The 20,448-nt window shown below is 43.2% G+C and overlaps 1 protein-coding gene across 1 annotated transcript in view; it reads left to right on the forward strand.

Annotated features, from left to right (window-relative positions):
• The first annotated feature begins 3,012 nt into the window (after window positions 1-3,012).
• herpud2 (HERPUD family member 2) overlaps window positions 3,013-20,448 on the forward strand; it is a 40,530-nt gene continuing 23,094 nt past the window's right edge. Inside the window, exon 1 of the mRNA XM_048529921.1 lies at window positions 3,013-3,483. Coding sequence (XP_048385878.1) covers window positions 3,337-3,483 — 147 coding nt within the window. The 5' untranslated portion in view covers window positions 3,013-3,336. The remainder of the gene's footprint in view (window positions 3,484-20,448) is intronic.

Here is a 20,448-nt window from a genome sequence, read left to right on the forward strand (position 1 = left end):
CACAAACAGGACTGTCTGGGCAGACCCATTGTTTCAGCCTGATCCTGTCCCACTGACCTCATCTCTTCCTACCTTGACTCAGTCTTCTCCCCCAGTCCAATCCCTAACCATATACATCTATGATTCATCTGATGCCTTATGCCGGTCTCAAAGCTTCCAGTTTATTGGCTCCAGCCATCTCCTCTTTGCCATGGACGTGCAATCCCTTTACACATCCATTCCCCACCAGGAGGTTCTTAAAGCCCTTGGCTTCTTCTTGGAGCAAAGACCTGAACCATCCCCACCCACCACCAGCCTCCTCCACTTGGCTGAGCTTGTCCTCACCCTCAACAACTTCTCTTTCAACTCCTCTCATTTTCTTCAGGTAAGAGGGGTTGCCATGGGTACTCGCATGGGCCCGAGTTATGCCTCCACCCACAACTCTTTCTCCGACACATTGATGATATCCCTCTCTCAAGTACTGCTTCCCTCTCTCATCCGGAATTGGAAATCTTCATCAATTTCGCTTCTAATTTCCAACCTGCCCTCACTTTCATCTGGTCTATCTCTGACTCCTCCCTTCCCTTCCTCGACATTTCTGTCTCTGTTTCTGGGCATAGACTGGCCACTAATATCCATTACAAACACATTGACTCCCACAGCTACCTGGGCTATACATCCTCACACTCCACTTCCTGTAAAGACTCCATCCCATTCTCTCAGTTCCTCCGCCTCCGTCGCATATGTTCAGATGATTCCAACTTCGACAAGGGAGCCTCCGAAATGTCCACATTCTTTCTCAACCAAGGATTCCCCAGCTCAGTTGTTGACAGGGCCCTCAAACGGGTCCGACCCATCTCCCGCACTTCTGCCCTCGCTCCTTCTCTTCCCTCCCGCAACAGTGATAGGGTCCCCGTTATACACACCTACCATCCCACCAGCATCGACATCCAGAAGATTGTCAGACGCCATTTCCGCGACCTCCAGCAAGATGCCACCACCAGACATATATTCCCCTCCCCTCCCTTGTCCGCCTTCTGCAGGGACCATCCCCTCCGGGACATGCTGGTCCACACTTCCTTCACCCCCAACACCTCCCCACAGCCCTACGGCATCTTCCCTGAAACCTACGAAGGTGCAACACCTGCCCATTTACTTCCTCCCTTCCCAGAATCCAAGGGCCCAAACACACCTTCCAGGTGAAGCAACACTTCACCTGCACTTCCCAAAATCTAGTCTACTGCACTCACTGCTCACAATGTGGTCCCCTCTACATTAGGGAAACAAAGCGTCGACTTGGTAACCGCTTTGCAGAACATCTACCTTCTGCTCGCAAGAAAGACCCTGAACTACCTGTTGCCTGCCACTTCAATGCACCACCCTGTTCCCTGGTCCACATCTCTGTCTTTGGCTTGCTGCAGCGTTCCAGCAAACTGGAGGAACAACACCTCATTTTCCTCTTGGGAACCCAACAACCCTCTGGACTCAATATTGAGTTCACTAATTTTAGGGCCTAAACTCCCCCATGTCCCAGCCCCCCACACACCAGGCCTTGTTACCACACAGCCTGCCATTACACATCGTCTGTTGTTGATCATTAATAGTTCCCATTAATAATTATTCACCCTCCCAGCCTGATTGTTAGCAACTCCTTTGTCTTTGCACCTGCTCTTCTCTCTCTTTAGGCTTTACCCTATTATTTACTCCCTACCCCATCCCCCTCCCCTTCTTTCTACATTTCAACCAATGTTTTCCCAGCCATCAGTTCTGAAGAAGGGTCTAGGCCTGAAACGTCAGCTTTCCTGCTCTTCTGATGCTGCTTGACCTGCTGTGTTCATCCAGCTCAACACCTTGTTATCTCAGATTCTCCAGCATCTGCAGTTCCAATTATCCCTGAAACGTTAACTCCGTTTTCTCATTCACAGATGCTGCCCGACCTGCTGAGCTTTTCCAGCAACTTTGTTTTTGTCCCTGCATTTCTTTTCTCTTTCAAGAATTTGTCAAATTCCCTTTTGGCATTCTCATTTAATCAGCTTCCATTGGTCTTCAGGCAGTGTAAGAGGAGGAATGTGCTGTAATCGAGCCCCACCATTGCAACATCCATGCCAAAAGTGCAAATGTTTTACTTAATCACAATGGTCAAATGTGCCTAGAACAAAAGAGACTTTGACCAGATTTATTCAATAAAATCAAATATAACTCATTTATTCAGAACAAATTTTTTTAAAACAAACGGCAAAATTAACAAAGCCACTGTGCAGACCTAATATGTATCCCTTCAATCCGAACAGGCATATTCAAACAGAGACAATGCTTCCTAGGTATTATGGGTGGGAAAAAAAACACCCATAATTGCGATATAATTACAACGCAGAATTACGCGATGACAAAGTGTGGAGCTGGATGAACACAGCAGCCCAAGCAGCATCTCAGGAGCACAAAAGCTGACGTTTCGGGCCTAGACCCTTCATCAGAGAGAGGGCCCAAAACGTCAGCTTTTGTGCTCCTGAGACGCTGCTTGGCCTGCTGTGTGCATCCAGCCTCACATTTTATTATCTTGGATTCTCCAGCATCTGCAGTTCCCATTATCTCTGAGCAGAATTAGGCGAGTTGGCCCTTGGTGTCTTAGTTGATTTTGAAATTAATCCCGATGCCCCGTTTTACCCCTCAGACAAGGGATTATTCCTCCACAAAAATCAAACTGTCAGAGGCTCACCCCAACTTGAGTGAAATCTCGAAGTAGAGGGAGGGTGTGGAGAGACTCAGCAAATCAGGTAGCATCTCCGGAGGGGAGGTAAGGTTTGAGATCAAAACAAATTACTAAAAAGTGCAGGAATCTGTGCTGAAAACAAAAATGCAGGAGATCACAGTGGGTCAGCAGTATCCATGAACAGAAAGCAAACTTAACGTTTCGAGTCTGGGTGACTCTGCATCTGTGTTTGAGATGAGTTCTCACGTGGGGGAATCTCCAACAGCAGGGAGTGACGTCATGGGGACGCCCGCCGTGGCGTTCTGAACGATGACGTCACGCCGAGCACTGTCAGCTGACCACGTATTATGACGTTCTGCGCGCGATCGTCTCTTCGCGGGAGCGTGCACGCATGAGCGAATTCTCGTCACTGTGGAGACTAGGCAGGGCCTGCAACTTGAGGCCGGGGATCGGGGCCTAGCATCCGCTTGAGAAGCCGCCAGAGCGAGAAGTCACTGCCCGGGGGCGGGGTGTGGGCAGCGATGTTGCGGGCCCGGGAGTGAAGCAGGAGGCGCTGAGCCGAGGCCTGCCTGGGGTGTAGGGTTTGTCAGAGCCGGTGGTACGGACTCGGGATCTGCCTGCAACAAGCAGCACGCGGAATGTGAGCTATGGAGCCGAGCTCCGCCGACAGCCCGGTCACTCTGGTCATCAAAGCTCCCAACCAGAAATATGATGATCAGACCGTCAGCTGTTTCCTCAACTGGACGGTGGAGAAGCTGAAGAGCCACTTGTCCCGGGTCTACCCGAGTCGGCCGGTGAGTGCAGCCCAGGCAGCGGCAAGAGACAAGCGCTGGGAGAAATCCGAGCTAAAATACCCCTGGGCCCCGACTCTCCGCCGTCCCGTCACCGTCCTTCCTCCGCCTCCGCGGCGGCCTGCTCTCCCACTTGCCCGCACCTCCAGCCCCCAGGTACACTCCTCAACCCCTCATTCCACCCCCACCTTCAGTTTATCATCGACATGATGGAGTCAGAAATCTTTGGAACTCACCTCCCCAGAGTGTGGTGGAGGCTGGGTCGTTGAATGTATTTAGGGCAGAGTATTGATAAGCTTTGACTCAAGAAAAAGACAATTGATTGGCGTGGGTGAGAATATTGACTTGAGGTTACAATCTGGTCAGGTCTGAGACTGATGCTTCCTTGGAATGTGTATGTTTAGTACCGTGTTCTTCCACAAAACTGAATCTTGTGAACACTCGACTTAGTTCCTGAAATCTGGTTAGCTCCCCCCCCACCAGTCTTCTGTATGGAAAGACCATTGTAGTTTCCTTTGGATTTTTCTCTGACATATTGGAGCAAAACTCTTGTATATTTAGCAAAAGTGCTCAAAAATACTGGACAAGGTGCCGTTGATAACCTTGACATTCTCAGTTAATCTTGACATATTTAGGTCTTTGACCTGTGTAATGGTTCTTTTGACCTCCACCTTGTTTTTCCATCAATCTAAATCATGTAGTGTGACCTTTAATGACTTTTGAGTTAGATTGCATATCTCAGTACATTTGCTGTGTGTAAGAAATTAGGTCTTCAGTAGCGAGCAGGATATCCACAGACACTTGATGTTGTCATTAGAATATCAAATTCAAACTCTAACAAGTTTTCCAGACAGTTGAATTTGACAGACAGCGTTAAGTTAATTTTGATACTTATTTTTGTTTGAGAATTTGAGTTTCTTCAAGTTCCATCGTTGGCGAGGGTCACAATTCTCACGTGTTATTGAGTCTATTTTGCAGCTTACAGAAACCTTTCTGTGGAAAGGAGTCCTTTGGAGTCAGTTCTTGAGGGTTTATAGAAATCATTTTTGAGGTTTTATGCAGTTTGAATATTTACAGCTGACTAAAGATTATCAATGTTTTTTGAAGCAAACTTTTTAGCCACTGTGTGTTTTCACAACAGCCCCACATGTGAACATGTTCAGTATCTTGTACAAGCATTTACCAAGTTACATAATTTTCAACAAATCGTTAGCACAAAACTAGTGAGAGAGAATTAACTTCTTCACTGCTTGTGATGCAGAAGAATCTCTCAGCAGTTGAGTAAAAGAGGGTGAAGATTGTTGTGACTTGACTGCAGTTGTTGGTGTGGCTAATCATGCAAGCATCTGACAGTGGTTAGCACTGCTCCCTCACCGCACTAGGGGACCCAGGTTCAATTCCAGCCTTGAGTGACTGTGTGGAGTTTGCACATTCTCCCATGTCTGAATGGGTTTCCTCTGTATCCTCTGGCTTCCTCCCACAGTCTAAAGATCTGCAGGCTATGGGGGTGTAAGTTTTTGTTTTCTACAAAGTCCATGCTCTCATCATGGATTATCTCCTCCTTTCCAGGTTGTTCAATTCTTTGCATAATATATCCAGCTCCTGTCCTCTTGAACGCACCTGTACCTAAAACCATCACTTAGCATCCCTGATAGGGTTGGCATTGGTTCTCAGATACTCCAGCACCTCATTTTAATTTTTTTTATTTCTGTTTCATGTTGCATTAGAAAGATATTGACGTTTTGAATACAGTGCTGACTCTTAGGGTTGGGAAATAGGAATATTGAATGATAAATTGTTCTGCTTTTATTACAGTAATGTAATACAGGGTGATATGATGAGAATGTTTCACATTGTGAAAGGATAAGCAGGGTTACTAAGTTTTCAGTCGCCAAAGGTTGAAAACTGAAGAGCTGTCATAAAATTTAATGCTTAAGGGAGATTTGTGAAGCTCAAGATGAGACATCATGGTTTGATGTATTTGTAACTCAGTTGAATTGTTGGTTGAAGAAATATGAAAACCTTTCCTTGATATCTCCACTGCTCTCCATGAGATGCTCCTTCGAAGAATTCTTGCTGACTAAGTTTTTGCTTAGCAGTTAAAAAAGTTAAACTTTGGTCGGTATAAGCACCTGTGCAATGTCTTGGGGCTGGTTGCCCAGCTGTTGCAGATGGGGAGTACTGCAACTGATTTGGGAAATTGTGCTGATTTCTGAGTCTAAACTACTACTTGGGCCACTACAAAAGTTAATGATTTAATCAATATTAGCAAAAGTCCCCAGTTGACCTCTGTTAAGATAGTAGGTAAAAAAAACACTGAGATTCCTGTATTTAACAAGAATGGCTGTTTGTATGATTAAACCACCTGGGGCTGGACCTTAAGAAAAGTATGAATTATCTACAAATAAATCTACTAGTTAAAGCTCTGAACTCCTTTTAAACCCCCACCATAGACAGAGGGACACAATTTTTAAATGTTGATATGCACGCGGAGATGGGGAAACAAAGCTCAATAACAACAGCCCAGGCAGCGTCAGAGGAGCAGGAAAGTTGGTGTTTTGGGTTGGGACCCTTCAGAAATGGGGGAGGGGAAGGGAGCACTGAGATAAATAGAGTGGAGGGGTCAGGCTGGGGAAGGTAGGTGGGAAGGTGATGGGTGAGTGCAGGTAGGCAGTGGTGGGGATTGGTCAGTTAGGTGGGAGAGAAGATGGACAGGTTGTGTCAGGTCATGGAGGCGGGGATGAGAGGGAGGGTTGGTCATGGGATGCCACTGGGTGTGGGGAGATTTTGAAACTGGTAAAATCAACATTGAGACCTTTGGGCTGTTGGCTCCCAAGGCGGAATATGAGGTGCTGCTCCTCCAGCTTCTGGGTGGTGTCATTGTGACACTGGAGGAGGCCCAGGGTGGACATGCTCCCCAGGGAGTTGAAATGGTTTGTGACCGGAAAGTGTTATTTGTCACGAAAAGAGTGCAGCTGCTGTACAAGCTGGCCTCTTAGCCTCCGCTTTGCCTCACTGATGTAGAGGAAGCCACGTTGGGAACAGCAGATGTAGTCAAACACATTGATGGATGTGCAGGTGAACCTGCTGATGTGAAAGGTTTGTTTGGTGCCTTGAATGGAAGCAAGGGGAGGTGGGGTGGGGGAACGTATAGGGGCAGGTGTAGTACTTGCTGCGGTTGCAGGGAAGGGTGGTGGGGCGAGCGTTGAGTGTGCAACGGTTGAGGGAGTCTTGGACAGCAGTTCCTACGGAGGGCAAGTGGAGTGGGGAGTGAAGTATATCTTTGGTTGTGGGGTTGGATTGCTGGTGACAGAAATGGTGGAGAATGATACATTGGATATGGAGGTTAGTGGGGTGATATGTAAGGACAAAGGGAATTCTGTCTTTGTTTTTGTTGGGGGGCAGGTGTCCTGACATAAGTGTAAAAATCTTTTCACTACTTTGTTTCAAGATGGTCAGACTTCACCTGGTTAAACTCCTTAGAAGCCTACATTTCAAATTTTGGGAAAATAAGCTGTATCTTTGCAGAACAATCTACAGGTGGGTTATCATTACGCAGTAGTTCGACCTGGAGACTTGTATGTTGGTACATATTCTGATGTGTATCAGAATAACTGGCTGTCCAAAAAATGACTTAGAAAACAGTGTTTAGTATGCTGCTTTATGCAGCAGTGTATTAAATAACTGATAATTGTACAAAGATACTTTACAATGGAATGCCACTGCACAGCTTTTTGTTTGTCATTACTTAATTACATAGCTGATTTTGCCAAGAAGCATTGCTCATCACTGCTGATTGAAGGATGATTTCAGCCTGATTTATGTATTTTGTCTCTAATTACAAAAAAAGTGCATCAGCAGGAGTGACTATAATTTGTTCTCATTGCTTCAGAATTATGAATATGAGAGAACATTGAGAGTCTGTTGACCATGCAATACTAGATTTCTTCTGTGTTTACCAACTTGTTTATTTACATCAAAGGATTGTTTTCAGTTCTGCAGCAAAAGTAAAGAATGAGGTAAGTTAGTGTATTTGCACAGTTTGCTTAATTTCTCTTGGTTTCTTCATCGTCCTCTTCTCTGCAAGTGCGAACAGATTATATTTTCTAAAGTATAATATCAAAACTGTAAATGCGAAAATACTGTAAACATTCAGTTGAGGCTGTGGGGAGAGAAACAGATTATTTGTTCAGCTGGTGAATGTTTTACCAGAACTGAAAAATGTTAGAGGCAGGAAAAGGATGAAAGAGAAGTTTGGTGGATGAGAGATTGAAAGCAAAATGGTCCAAGGCAAAAGGGGTGATAATGGATTAAATCGAAAAAAGATGTGTGGAAGGAGTAGGAAATAAGAACAGCTGCTGTGAGGAGATAAGGATTAGGGTTATGATATGAACTGGTCAGTGCAATGTTGTATACAGATGGCTGAAATGTAAGATGGTGTTCGCCGAGTTAGTGTTGATGTTAAATTTCATTGGATCAGGAAGAGGTCAAAGAGAAGATCAGAGTTGAGGTCGTGGTAGAGACTTCAAAATGATATGCAGCTGAAAGTTCAAGGCCATGGTGATCAAATGGAAAGCAAACGCCTTATCTGCATCTATCTCCCTATTCTCAATTTAGAAGAAATCCTACTGTAAGTAGCAAATGTAGTCGAGGTAAAGTCACATGAGTCATGGGGTGCCATCTCATTAGAGAGATGACAGACCATTTCACTGGAGAATCACTAAATCTTAGGCAAGGGAAGAGGTTGAGATGGAGAATCCTTCATGATAAGCTCAGCTTGTGTGTGAATTAAACACATGCTGTTGGCATCATTCAGGTTCGCAAACCAGCTGTACATCCAACTGCAGCTGATTGTCATATACTAAATTGATAGAATTATAATTAAAGCACTGTTTTACTTGGAAACTGTGGATGAGGCCTTGGATAGTGAGAATGGGGAAAATAAATTTTTTGCATCTCCTGTGCTTAAATGAGAAGATGGCATGCAAAGTGGGATGAAGGCACCGATGTGTCACAGCAAGCAGGCAGTTTCAGATTTTGAAAATGGGAGATAAGCATAGAATCTTGGCAGTGGTAGAGGTTTTTTGCCTGTTTGCAAATTAACATTGAATCGTCTTGCATTATCATCACTATTTTGCAGATGTCGCCACTCTGATGTTCTCTTAGCTGTCAGCAAAGCAGTAACTGTGTCAGTCCTTGAATTCCATTGTCCATACAGTTTGTTGTAATACGGTACAATGCACAATAAGTTTAAATTACAATTTATTTCTAGCAAGTACTAATGAATTTGTACACCTGCACGCTATTCATCGTCTGTTTGCATTATACAATGGGCATCTCCATAGGGGAGATTTATCAGGCAAAGTCAATGTATTGGTATTTTTCTTTCGCAGGAATATAAAGCAGCTTTCTGGATGGCAAAAGAGATAGAAATCAAGATGTATATTTTAAAAATAGAATAGGAGTGCTTCAAACAGATGTCAAGTGGAAAGTAAATTTGAAAACCAGGCTGAAAATAGGAGGTTCAGAGGAAATGCATGAATTCAATTAAGAAAAGGAAGAGGTGCATGAAAAGAGATGGGTAACCAATATAAAATGGTTAAGTCTTCTATAGGAACATTGGATGTAAAAGGGTACTGATTTGAGATGAAAAAGAGGATTTGCAGCGGAGGCAGTACGTATGACCCAAGAATTAATTAACATATATCAGTCTTGACCAGTGAAGAAGATAGTGCCAAATTCGTTGTTGAAGAGAAGTTAGTTCAGACACTTAGGATTTATTTGATTAGGAACAGGGATTGGATTGCTTATCAGTACTTAGTGGCACCAGGCCTGAATGAGATACACCTCAGGGTTCTGAGGGAAGTGACAAGTAAAGATTATGCTGAGACATTGGCCACAATTTTTCAGTCTTAACCAGACATTGGTATGGTGCCAGAGAACTGGAGAATTGGTAATGTTAATAAAGCCTTGGAAACTGTATGCTTTATTAACCGTGCTTTCGACATGTCTTGCCAGTTTCGATGATCTTTTCACAAGTACACACTTTCTTGAACAAAAAAAGCAAAGCAAATTAAGCCAGCAACTATTGGGAAGTCAGTTGATCCTCAGCGATGGCTAAACCACTACAACTTCAAGAAAAATTAACAATCACACAGACCAGAGTAGGTTAATTAAAGCAAGCCAGCATGGATTTCTGAGAAAAAGACACCTTGTGGCTGGATTGTTGTTTTTGGAAGAAGTAACAGAGGTTTGAGGGTAATGCTTCGCAGTGGGGTTAAAATTGCAGTTGTTGAGTTGTATGTGGAATTATAAAAGGTGCTTGGTGCGGTGCCATTCAGCAGCTTCTGAGTCAAAATTCTAGCTCATGAAGTAAAAGGAATGGTAGCAGCAACATGGATATCGAATTAATAAAATGTGAGGCTGGATGAACACAGCAGGCCAAGCAGCATCTCAGGAGCACAAAATCCAGCCTCACATTTTATTATCTTGGAGCTTTTGTGCTCCTGAGATGCTGCTTGGCCTGCTGTGTTCATCCAGCCTCACATTTTATTATCTTGGAGCTTTTGTGCTCCTGAGATGCTGCTTGGCCTGCTATGTTCATCCAGCCTCACATTTTATTATCTTGGAGCTTTTGTGCTCCTGAGATGCTGCTTGGCCTGCTGTGTTCATCCAGCCTCACATTTTATTATCTTGGAGCTTTTGTGCTCCTGAGATGCTGCTTGGCCTGCTGTGTTCATCCAGCCTCACATTTTATTATCTTGGAGCTTTTGTGCTCCTGAGATGCTGCTTGGCCTGCTGTGTTCATCCAGCCTCACATTTTATTATCTTGGAGCTTTTGTGCTCCTGAGATGCTGCTTGGTCTGCTGTGTTCATCCAGCCTCACATTTTATTATCTTGGAGCTTTTGTGCTCCTGAGATGCTGCTTGGTCTGCTGTGTTCATCCAGCCTCACATTTTATTATCTTGGAGCTTTTGTGCTCCTGAGATGCTGCTTGGCCTGCTGTGTTCATCCAGCCTCACATTTTATTATCTTGAGCTTTTGTGCTCCTGAGATGCTGCTTGGCCTGCTGTGTTCATCCAGCCTCACATTTTATTATCTTGGAATCTCCAGCATCTGCAGTCCCCATTATCTCTGATATCATGGATATCGAATTGATTTGTTGATTGTAAATAAAACATAGTAGTTAATGGACTTTTCTCAGGCTGGACAGGTACATAGCAGAGTTCTGCAGGGTCAGTGCTTTTTCTGATTGATGTTAATGAAGGAGAACTTGCAGCACACAGCACAGTTTTTGAAGGTTTGTGGTTGCTACTTTGTGTTTGTGAGGAGGGTAGTGCAGAGCTTTGAAATAGCATAGGCAATGAACTTCATTTGCTACCTGTATGACCAATGTGGAGAAGTGAGGAGATGCATTTTACTTGGAAGAATATGGAGAGAAAACTAAAGTCGGAACAATTCTAAAAGATGTGTAAGAGTTGAGGAACCTCTTGTACGTACCTAATTCATTGAAGGTGACAGGCAGGTCAAGAGAGGTTTGTTAACAAAAGATACAGTTTGCTAGGCTTCACTATTAAGGACACAAAGCAAGAACGGCGAGGTTATAACAAAGTTTGAAGCTGGATGAACACAGCAGGCCAATTAGCATCTCAGGAGCACAAAAGCTGATGTTTCGGGCCTAGACCCTTCATCAGAGAGGGGGATGGGGAGAGGATTCTGAAATAAATAGAGAGGGTCTAGGCCCGAAACACCAGCTTTTGTGCTCCTGAGATGCTGCTTGGCCTGCTGTCTTCATTCAGCTTCACACTTGATTATCTTGGATTCTCCAGCATCTGCAGTTCCCATAATCTCTGAACAGAGAAGTTATGTTGAATTTGTATAAAACATGGTTTCAACCTCAGCTAGAGTATTGAATCTATTTCTGGGTGTCACACTTGAAAAGGATAGCTGGTGCGCAGATTGTGGTGAGCTACTGCCTTGAAGTGTTGCAGTCCGTTTGGTGGAGGTACGCCCACAGTGCTGTTCAGAATGGAGTTCCAAGATTGAATGGTGATGTCTACATATCTGATGCCCTTGTCCTTCTAGATTGTAGTGGTCATGAGTTTGGAACATGATAGGAATTCTGTATGAACGTTTGCAATGTGTTTCATAAATGGTGCGCACAGGTGCTACTAGGTGCCACTGGAGGAAGAGGTGGGGCAGCACGGCGGCTTGCTAGTTACCACTGCAGCCTCACTGCGCTGGGGACCCGGGTTCGATTCTAGCCTTGGGAGACTCTGCGGAGGTTGCACATTTCTCCCCGTGTCTGCGTGGGTTTCCTCCAGGTACTCCGGTTTCCTCCCACAGTCCAAAGATGTGCAGGCTGGGTGGATTAGAACATAGAACGTTACAGCGCAGTACAGGCCCTTCTGCCCTTGATGTCGACTTGTGAAACCAATCTGAAGCCCATCTAACCTACACTATTCCATTATCATCCATATATTTATCCAATGACCATTTAAATGTCCTTAAACTTGGCGAGTCGATTACTGTTGCAGGCAGGGCATTCCATGCCCTTACTACTCTGAGTAAAGAACCTACCTCTGACTTCTGTCCTATATCTATCACCCCTCAGTTTAAAGCTATGTCCCCTCGTGCTAGCCGTCACCATCCGAGGAAAAAGGCTCTCACTGTCCACCCTGTCTAATCCTCTGATCATCTTGTATGTCTCTATTAGGTGGCCTCTTAACCTTCTTCTCTCTAATGAAAACAGCCCCAAATCCCTCAGCCTTTCCTCGTAAGACCTTCCCTCCATACCAGGCAACATCCTAATAAATCTCCTCTGTACCCTTTCCAAAGCTTCTACATACTTCCTATAATGCAGCGACCAGAACTGTATGCAATACACCAAGTGCGGCTGCACCAGAGTTTTGTACAGCTGCAACATGACCTCATGGCTCTGAAACTCAGTCCCTCTACCAATAAAACCTAAGACATCGTATGCTTTCTGAACAACCTTATCAATCTAGGTGGCAACTTTCAGGCATTTACGCACATGGATGCTGAGATCTCTCTGCTCATCCTTACTACCAAGAATCTTACCATTAGCCCAGCACTCTGTATTCCTGTTAATCCTTCCAAAGTGAATCACCTCACACTTATCTGCATTAAACTCCATTTGCCACCTCTCAGCCCAGCTCTGCAGCTTAACTATGTCCCTCTGTAACCTGCAACATCCTTCTGCACTATCCACAACTCCACTGACTTTAGTGTAATCTGCAAATTTACCAACCCATCCTTCTACGCCCTCATCCAGGTCAATTATAAAATGACAAACATCAGCGGGCCCAAAACAGACCCTTGCGGTGCACCACTAGTAACTGAACTCCAGGATGAACATTTCCCGTCAACCACCACCCTCTGTCTTCTTACAGTTAGCCAATTTCTGATCCAAACCACTAAATCACCCTCAATCCCATGCCTCTGTATTTTTTGCAATAGCCTACTGTAGGGAACCTTATCAAACGCTTTACTGAAATCCATATACACCGCATCAACTGCTTTACTCTCATCCACCTGCTTGGTCACCATCTCAAAGAACTCAATAAGGTTTGTGAGGCATGACCTACCCTTCACAAAACCATGTCGACTACGCCTAATCAAATTATTCCTTTCTAGTTGATTATAAACCCTATCTCTTATCCTTTCTAACACTTTGAGCCTTACTTCAGTTGTGGGAACTGGTCTTTGATTATCAGGGTTGACTCTACTCCCCTTCTTGAACAAGGGGACAACATTTGCCTTCCTCCAGTCTTCTGGCACTATTCCCGTAGACGATGATGGCATAACGATCAAAGCCAAAGGCTCTGCAATCTCCTTCCTAGCTTCCCAGAGAATCCTAGGATAAATCCCATCCAGCCCAGGGGACTTGTCTATTTCCACACCTTCCAGAATTGCTAACACCTCCTCCTTATGAACCTCAATCCTGTCCAGTCTAATAACCTATATCTCAGCATTCCCCTCAACAGCATTGTCTTTTGTCTTTTTTCCTGTGTGAATACTGACGAAAAGTATTCATTTAGCGCCTCTCCTATCTCTTCAGACTCCACGCACAACTTCCCACTCCTGTCCTTGACTGGCCCTGATCTTACTCTAGTCATTCTTTTATTCCTGGCGTGCTAAATTGCCTGTCGTGTTCAGGGGTAGGTGGGTTATTGAGGATGGGCCTGGGTCAGATGGCCCAACGGTCGGTGTGGAACCTTTAGGCTGAAGGGCCTGTTTCCACACTGCAGGGTTTTTATGATGATCTGTAAACGTGGTTCACAGTTTTTAGTGAACATCTCTACTTCTCACCTTACAATGGAAGGCATGCCATTGAAACAGGAAAACATAGTTGGACTTAGGGCATTGCTTCATGGAAGTACCCTGGGCCTGCGCACTGGTACAATGGTTAGTAATGCTGCTTCTCAGTACTGGGCACCTGGTTCAATTCCACCCTCAGGCAACTGACTGTATGGAGTTTGCATGTTCTGTTCATGTCTGTGTAGGTTTCCTCCAGGTGCTCCAGTTTCCTCCCACAGTTCAAAGATATGCAGGTTAGGTGGATTAACCATTGTTAAAAATCCCATGCAGGATTATGTGGATAAAGTGGTAGGGTGGAACTGGGTGCAATGCTGTTAGAACAGTCAGTGCCATTCCGATGCATCAAATAGCTTCTTTCTGTGCTGTAGGCAATGGTATGTTTCTCTAACTCCTGAAGTGATGCTTTGGAGTTGAGATAACTGGCTGTCATTGTTGTAGGCCGATGTGTGGTTCCGCAGGAAGGCATGGGCACCCATCCTTTCGTTGGGGTTGAACTGATATGTGAATTTTGAGTCTGCTGTGACTTTTTCCAGTTAATTTATAGATCTCTAAAATGTTGTTCAATTGCATTACAATTTCCCAGCCCTACCACCATCCCGGAAGTGGGGTTCCCATTGTTGACAAACTGAACTTGATATATAAATACTACAAAAGCATTTAGAGGCTGGAATTTGATGCTCAGTAGCTCACTTCTTGCATTCCCAAATCCTGTCGACCATCCCTTAGGTACACATCAGGAATGTGATGGAATACTCTCCACATGGTTGGACGAGTGAAGTTGCAGCAACACACAAGAAGCTCCACACCAGCCTGACCAAAAGAATCCAGTTTGATGGGCATCGCGCCTACCCCTACCTTTAAACATGCATTCCTTCCACCACTGATGCATAGTGGCGGCGGCGTGTGTCATAATACAGGATGCATTGCAGTAACTCACTGAGGTTTCTTTGACAGCATATAATCCACTCTGGCTGCAGAATCTCCATGAAATGGACTGAATTATTTCTCTCTAAGCTTGCAGTAATGATGTCACAATGGTTAATTCTGCGGTGTGAATGACACCTGATGTACAGTGCACTGGGGCTAGGCACTCAACCGGTGCCAACACAAAAATCGAATGATCGTGAGTACATCTCCACACGCATTTATAGCTACCCTATTAGTAAGTGCCGCTTCCCTGGTTGTAATTGAATCTCCATGTTCAGGTGGTAATTGTGGCTTTTCTGAGCTTCTTTTTTTCCCCTTCCTAAATGTTTTATTCCTTCAACCTTCCTTGGGGAAAAGAAACAAAATACAAGTTTATTCTTTTGGTACAATGCTACTGCAAAGGTGGTTATGCCTTGAAAGCTTGTTGATTGAAATCATGCAGGTGATTGATGATCTCAGGTAATTACAGACCAAGTATGTTGCTGTGCATGAACTGATCATGCAGCCAGTTGCCAAAGTCTTGCAGTCCATGAACTATCTACTCTAATCTCCACAGCAGACTGAACAGTTTTTAAAAGTTGTGTCAATCTATGTCTGATACAGTTGATAGGTGCCACAGATTATTTCACTTATCTCTGTTCTCCTTGATCCATTTGACAGGTTCAGTTGCAAAGGTTAGGCAGAGGCTCATATAAAACTCGGACATTGGAAAAGATCAGCTGGGCCAAATGGCTTGTTTTGATGTTATCGTCATGTTATATGTTATGCTGAAGGCAGGTCCTTGGCAGATGGCCATCTTTCCGTCCTTCATTGACATATGCCATTCTTTTCATTTGGCAATGACTTCTTTCAATTTTCTGGCCAAACAGTATTAATGTTCTCTTCCTTCCTTTTTCACTTTAAATCCTCCCTCTACTATCTCTTAGCCTTTATCTCTTAAGATGTGCCCTACCCAGAATCTCTGCCATCTAACTGTATTCATCAAATTTCTTTATTCATTCACACTTCAAAACACCCTTTCATTTGTTATTTGTTGTATCCAGCAGATTCTTTCCATCTGTGCCTCACCTACGTTTCAAAGTGATTTCAAAACTTGTCTGTCGCTTTATGTAAGATTTATATTTTGCATCCATACCAGCAACATTGCAAGTCAGTGTTGACCTGTTTGTTTTTGAGTTTATTTGGTTATCCAGTTAAGAACTGCTTCTTATTAAATCTCCCTTTCCATTGCTAACCTTGTTCTTATTTGTTCTAGCTTCCATCTGCAGATATTGCACTTCCTAAATATATGAATTCTTGTACCTGATATTCTGATTCTCTTTTCTCCTTGAAATGTTTCAGGGTGATTTTGAAATACCTGCAGGCATCGTTTAGGTTTTGTGGAATTTCATTTTTATGGCTAAGGTTCGTGCCTGCTGTTGAGTTTTACTTTGTAAACCACCTTTTATGCTTGCTGCAAATGCTTTATCTGTATATTTACCTGCAGCTATCATTTTCTTCCCCCACCCCTTTACACCAGATTCTGCACCTTCAAATGTTTATTTGATTGTTGTTTCTGCAGAGGCATTGAAGAAGACTGTTGATGATAAACAACATCTTTGCTGAACTCCTATTATACATGGTTACGAGACTCTTGAGGTTACTTTTACTTTTGTTATTTTGCCCATGTACAGATTTCTCTCCAACATGCTGTGAAATGTTTTGGACCTATCAGGATCTTGATCAAGGCAACCAGACCAAACACTGTACACTGTATGTAATCCACTGCTTTAAAACCTGCGTTAGAGTACCAGGATTGATAATTGTGTTATTCTGTTGTAAGTGTGATCTGATCTGGTCTGATTTATTTTGATCTAGTTTAGTCTTGTTCTCTCTCAGAACTTAGTAAACAAATTATAAAATAAAACTTTTTTTTAAAAATCCAGCTCTGCATGCATGTTGTGTCTGAAATAGTGAGAGGGCAAGTGATGCAATCCTAATATTAATTTTCTCTTGCCCAACCTCCCTTTCAACTCCATCCTAGCAGTTTCAGCAGGCAATTTGGAACACCCTATGGTGGGCTATGTGCGAGATTTTGGGGTTTGGCTTTTTGCAAATTTTGAAACAATTCAGCAACCTTGCATTTCTTTGCCCTATGCTAAATTCTAGAAGTTGCTGAAAAGAACCATTGACTGCCCTGATTACAGCATGTATATATTATTTAAGAAGCTCTGCTTTGTAGTTTGATGATCCAAGGATTCAAATTGGCTTTGGACCTAATAATGCGAAGATGCTGCACTTTGGTTTCCCACTCAGGCTGGCAGCTGATGACTGATTTTAAAAAACCCACACCAAGGAATCTTACAAATACTTTTGATGTTCCGAACGTAGCCCCAGGTTGATATCTCGTTCTTCGAAAAAAACATTGGTCTTTACTAATGTTTTGACCATACCCAGTTGAGTTGGGGGGGCTTTTAATACTTGCCTACTAAGAATGCAAACACTTAAATGTGTTGTGTGTGCCTCAAGACCTTTTATGTTGCACTGTTTTGTTGGTCTAGCTTAAAACGCAGTTATAAACAATGGTGTCTACTTGTCATGCTTTTGCTGGTTTCATCCCCATGTGAAGGATGTTTAAAGTTCTCTTTGCTTCCTGTCTTTTCAGAAGGATGGTGTTATTAGGGCAGTAGTGTGAATCATTGTGAGCACAGGAGAGGTATCATGGAAAGCCTTGGCAAGTGACGCTATATTTAACCAGGTTTAACAACTACTTTAAGTGCCCTTATAATTTGCATTCCCTCTTCTAAACATCGTCATGCTCAAATTTAATCAGATCTATTGTAATCAAAATAAATGCACAAAACTTTGAGATACCAGTGGGAAATATAAAGATTGATTTAATGTTTGGAAAGCTGCCTCGAAACTAGCTTTTGAGGGATGGTGTGGAGGAAATTAAAATATTTCGTAGAATCCCTACAGTGTGGAAACAGGCCTTTTGGCCCAACAACTGCACACTGACCCTCAGAGCATCCCACCCAGACTCATCCCCATAATCTAGGCATCCCTGAACACTGCAGGCAATTTAGCATTGCCAGTCCACCTAGCCTGAACATCTTTGAACTGTGGGAAGAAACTGGAGCACCCGGAGGAAACCCACACAGACACAGGGAGAATGTGCAAACTCCACACAGACAGTCGCCTGAAGATGGAGTCAAACCCGGGCCCCTGTTGGTGTGAGGTTGCAGTGCTAACCACTGAGCTACCATTGCTGTCCTGAAAAATTATTTTTCACTAGAGTGTCCTCATCTGTTTCTTACATGAAACCTGCCTTCGATAAAATCTTTACAGTCGAAAGGCAGCTTCTGATCTGTGTTCAACAGTGAAATTAGGAACATATCGGCTTACCAGCTTTGCAGTAATTTGCTTTTACTTGATGGTTGAGCAACATTCTTGTCTAAGCTACATCGGGCGGTTTAGGTTAGTTATGAATTAGAGAAATAATCTGGTATCAAGGTTATTTGGGTTCACACTATTCTAGATACCGGTGACACAGAAATTGTATTGCAGTTCTGCAGGTATTAAGATAAGTGAACAACTCATGGAGAGGTGATACCATTTTGTAGCTCTGCGTAACACAATTGGTATAACAGACAAGCTGAAGAATTTGATGCTATTGTCATGAACATATTTGCTTTATTATATCCAGGTGTTGGTGCATTTCACAGGTTAGTGTGAAGCTCCTTGCTATAACTAAAAGTTGGCATGACTATTTTAAATTTGCAGGTGCTGCTAACAACATTTCTGCCAACTGCACCGACTTCAAAAACATTAGTGGTGTGTCACTGACTGTGTAACATGGAAAACCGTGGCGATTTCTATAGTACTGTTTACAGTTTCTACACGCCCCAAAGTTATTTAAGAAGTCACTAATATTTTAGAAGTGTGATGACTGGAATGCAATAAATTCAGCAACAGTTCTACATGACAAATCTCTACAATTGGCACGTGGTACCAACTAACTTTTATTTTAGCAAGCTGATGGACAAATATTGGGGACCAGGGCACCAGAAACATCTTTGATCATCTTTGAAATCGTGCTTTGAGGCCCATCTAAAGAACAAAATAAGTTTTTAAAAAATAGACTGCAGAACTTCATTTCAGAGTTGCACTAAATCGTTTACTAGTGATTGTTTATGAATTCTATTGGCAGGATGCATAGCTCAAATCACAAGGCTAGGAGAATAAATCTAGTTTCGGAAAGGCTGTGTAAAGGATAGCAAGAATAATAGAACAGGTGATGTAGCAATGCTTTTTGTACAAACTCTCACCTTGGATATAACATTATTCCATATCTGATACTTTGAATTTCCTTCAAGGTTAGTTCTCTGATAGTGGGGACGACTCCTTTCACCAGAGCTGAAGGGCACTGTCCTTTGAAACAGACACTTTGTAGGCATTGAAAGCCTGGGCTATATTTCACTGCAGTTTTATTTCCAAATTAACTCTTGACCTACTTTCCAGCTGAAGAGTTGAAAATTATTAACAAAAATAGAAATTGCTGGACAAATGTGGTAGCATGTGTGAAGACAAAATGGAGTTAACTGTCTAGTGACCCTCTTCAGAACTGATAGCAGCTAGAAAAAGATGGTGATAAGTTAAAGTCGGGGGTGTGAGGGATCTGCAGATTGAGTGAATAAGCAGAAATGGAGGTCAAAGAGTGAGTGAGTGTGTGAGAGAAAGCTCGAGAGGGAGAGAAAGAAAGAAAGGGAGAGAATGACAGTTGAGTTGACAAAGGGTGCATGATAATGTGCCAGTGAAAAGAACGGTTGATGGTGGGGACCGTTTATTGGTGAAAATGAGTTTGCGGTGATGAAAGTAGGGCTGGGGCTGGGTATGGAAGTTGGTGTTCAGGCTGTAGAGTTATTGAACTCAACGTTGAATCCGAAAGGCTGTAGGGGCCCCAAATGGAAAATGAGATGCTGTTCTTCCAACTTGCACTGAGCCTTGCCAAATTTATTGCTGTGCTAAAGGAAACAAATGGAGATTCTACAAGCCATTGATTTTGCATGTGTCTGTTTGATTCTTCAGGCAGCATTATTCCTGATGTCAGGCGATCAGAAAGGCATTGGGTGTACTATCTCCCAGGCTGAGATCTTGAGGTGTGCAAAGGCTTTGCTACTCAAAGTTGTAGGTGAAGTCCAGCAGGACGAAAGCAAAACATTTTGTCTTTTTTGAAATTGTCATTGATGAGAAACAGGTGTATAATAGAAAATTCTCTTTTTAAAGATACTCTGTTCATATTTCCCTTGCGCACCAAATCCTCCTCATTCACCTTGACTGACTGACTGTGTATTGGTTGAATGATGACTACCTTCTGTTTATTGCCATTAAGATTTAGCTTTTTTTAATCAGAGGTGATTTCTTTTTTTAAAAAAAAACCTTTTGTTTTCTAATTAACCCAGGCTTCTTGGTTCAGAGGTGGGAACAGGACCCCTGCACCACAAGAGGACCCTTTCAGAGGTGATATTTGAGTGAGATGTTAAGCAAGCTTCACCTCTGTATGCAGATGAGGATCTCCTTTCATTATTCAAAGAGAAAGAGGTGTTTTCTTGATGACCTGACATAGATTAGACTCCAAACCTGCTGGTTCTACAAATTCATTTCTATTTTTGTAATGCCTGCAAAGAACCCAAAACATTAACTCTGTTTTTTCCTTCACAG

The sequence above is a fragment of the Stegostoma tigrinum genome, chromosome 5 (genome assembly GCF_030684315.1).
Source record: "Stegostoma tigrinum isolate sSteTig4 chromosome 5, sSteTig4.hap1, whole genome shotgun sequence".
Lineage (NCBI taxonomy): Eukaryota > Metazoa > Chordata > Chondrichthyes > Orectolobiformes > Stegostomatidae > Stegostoma > Stegostoma tigrinum.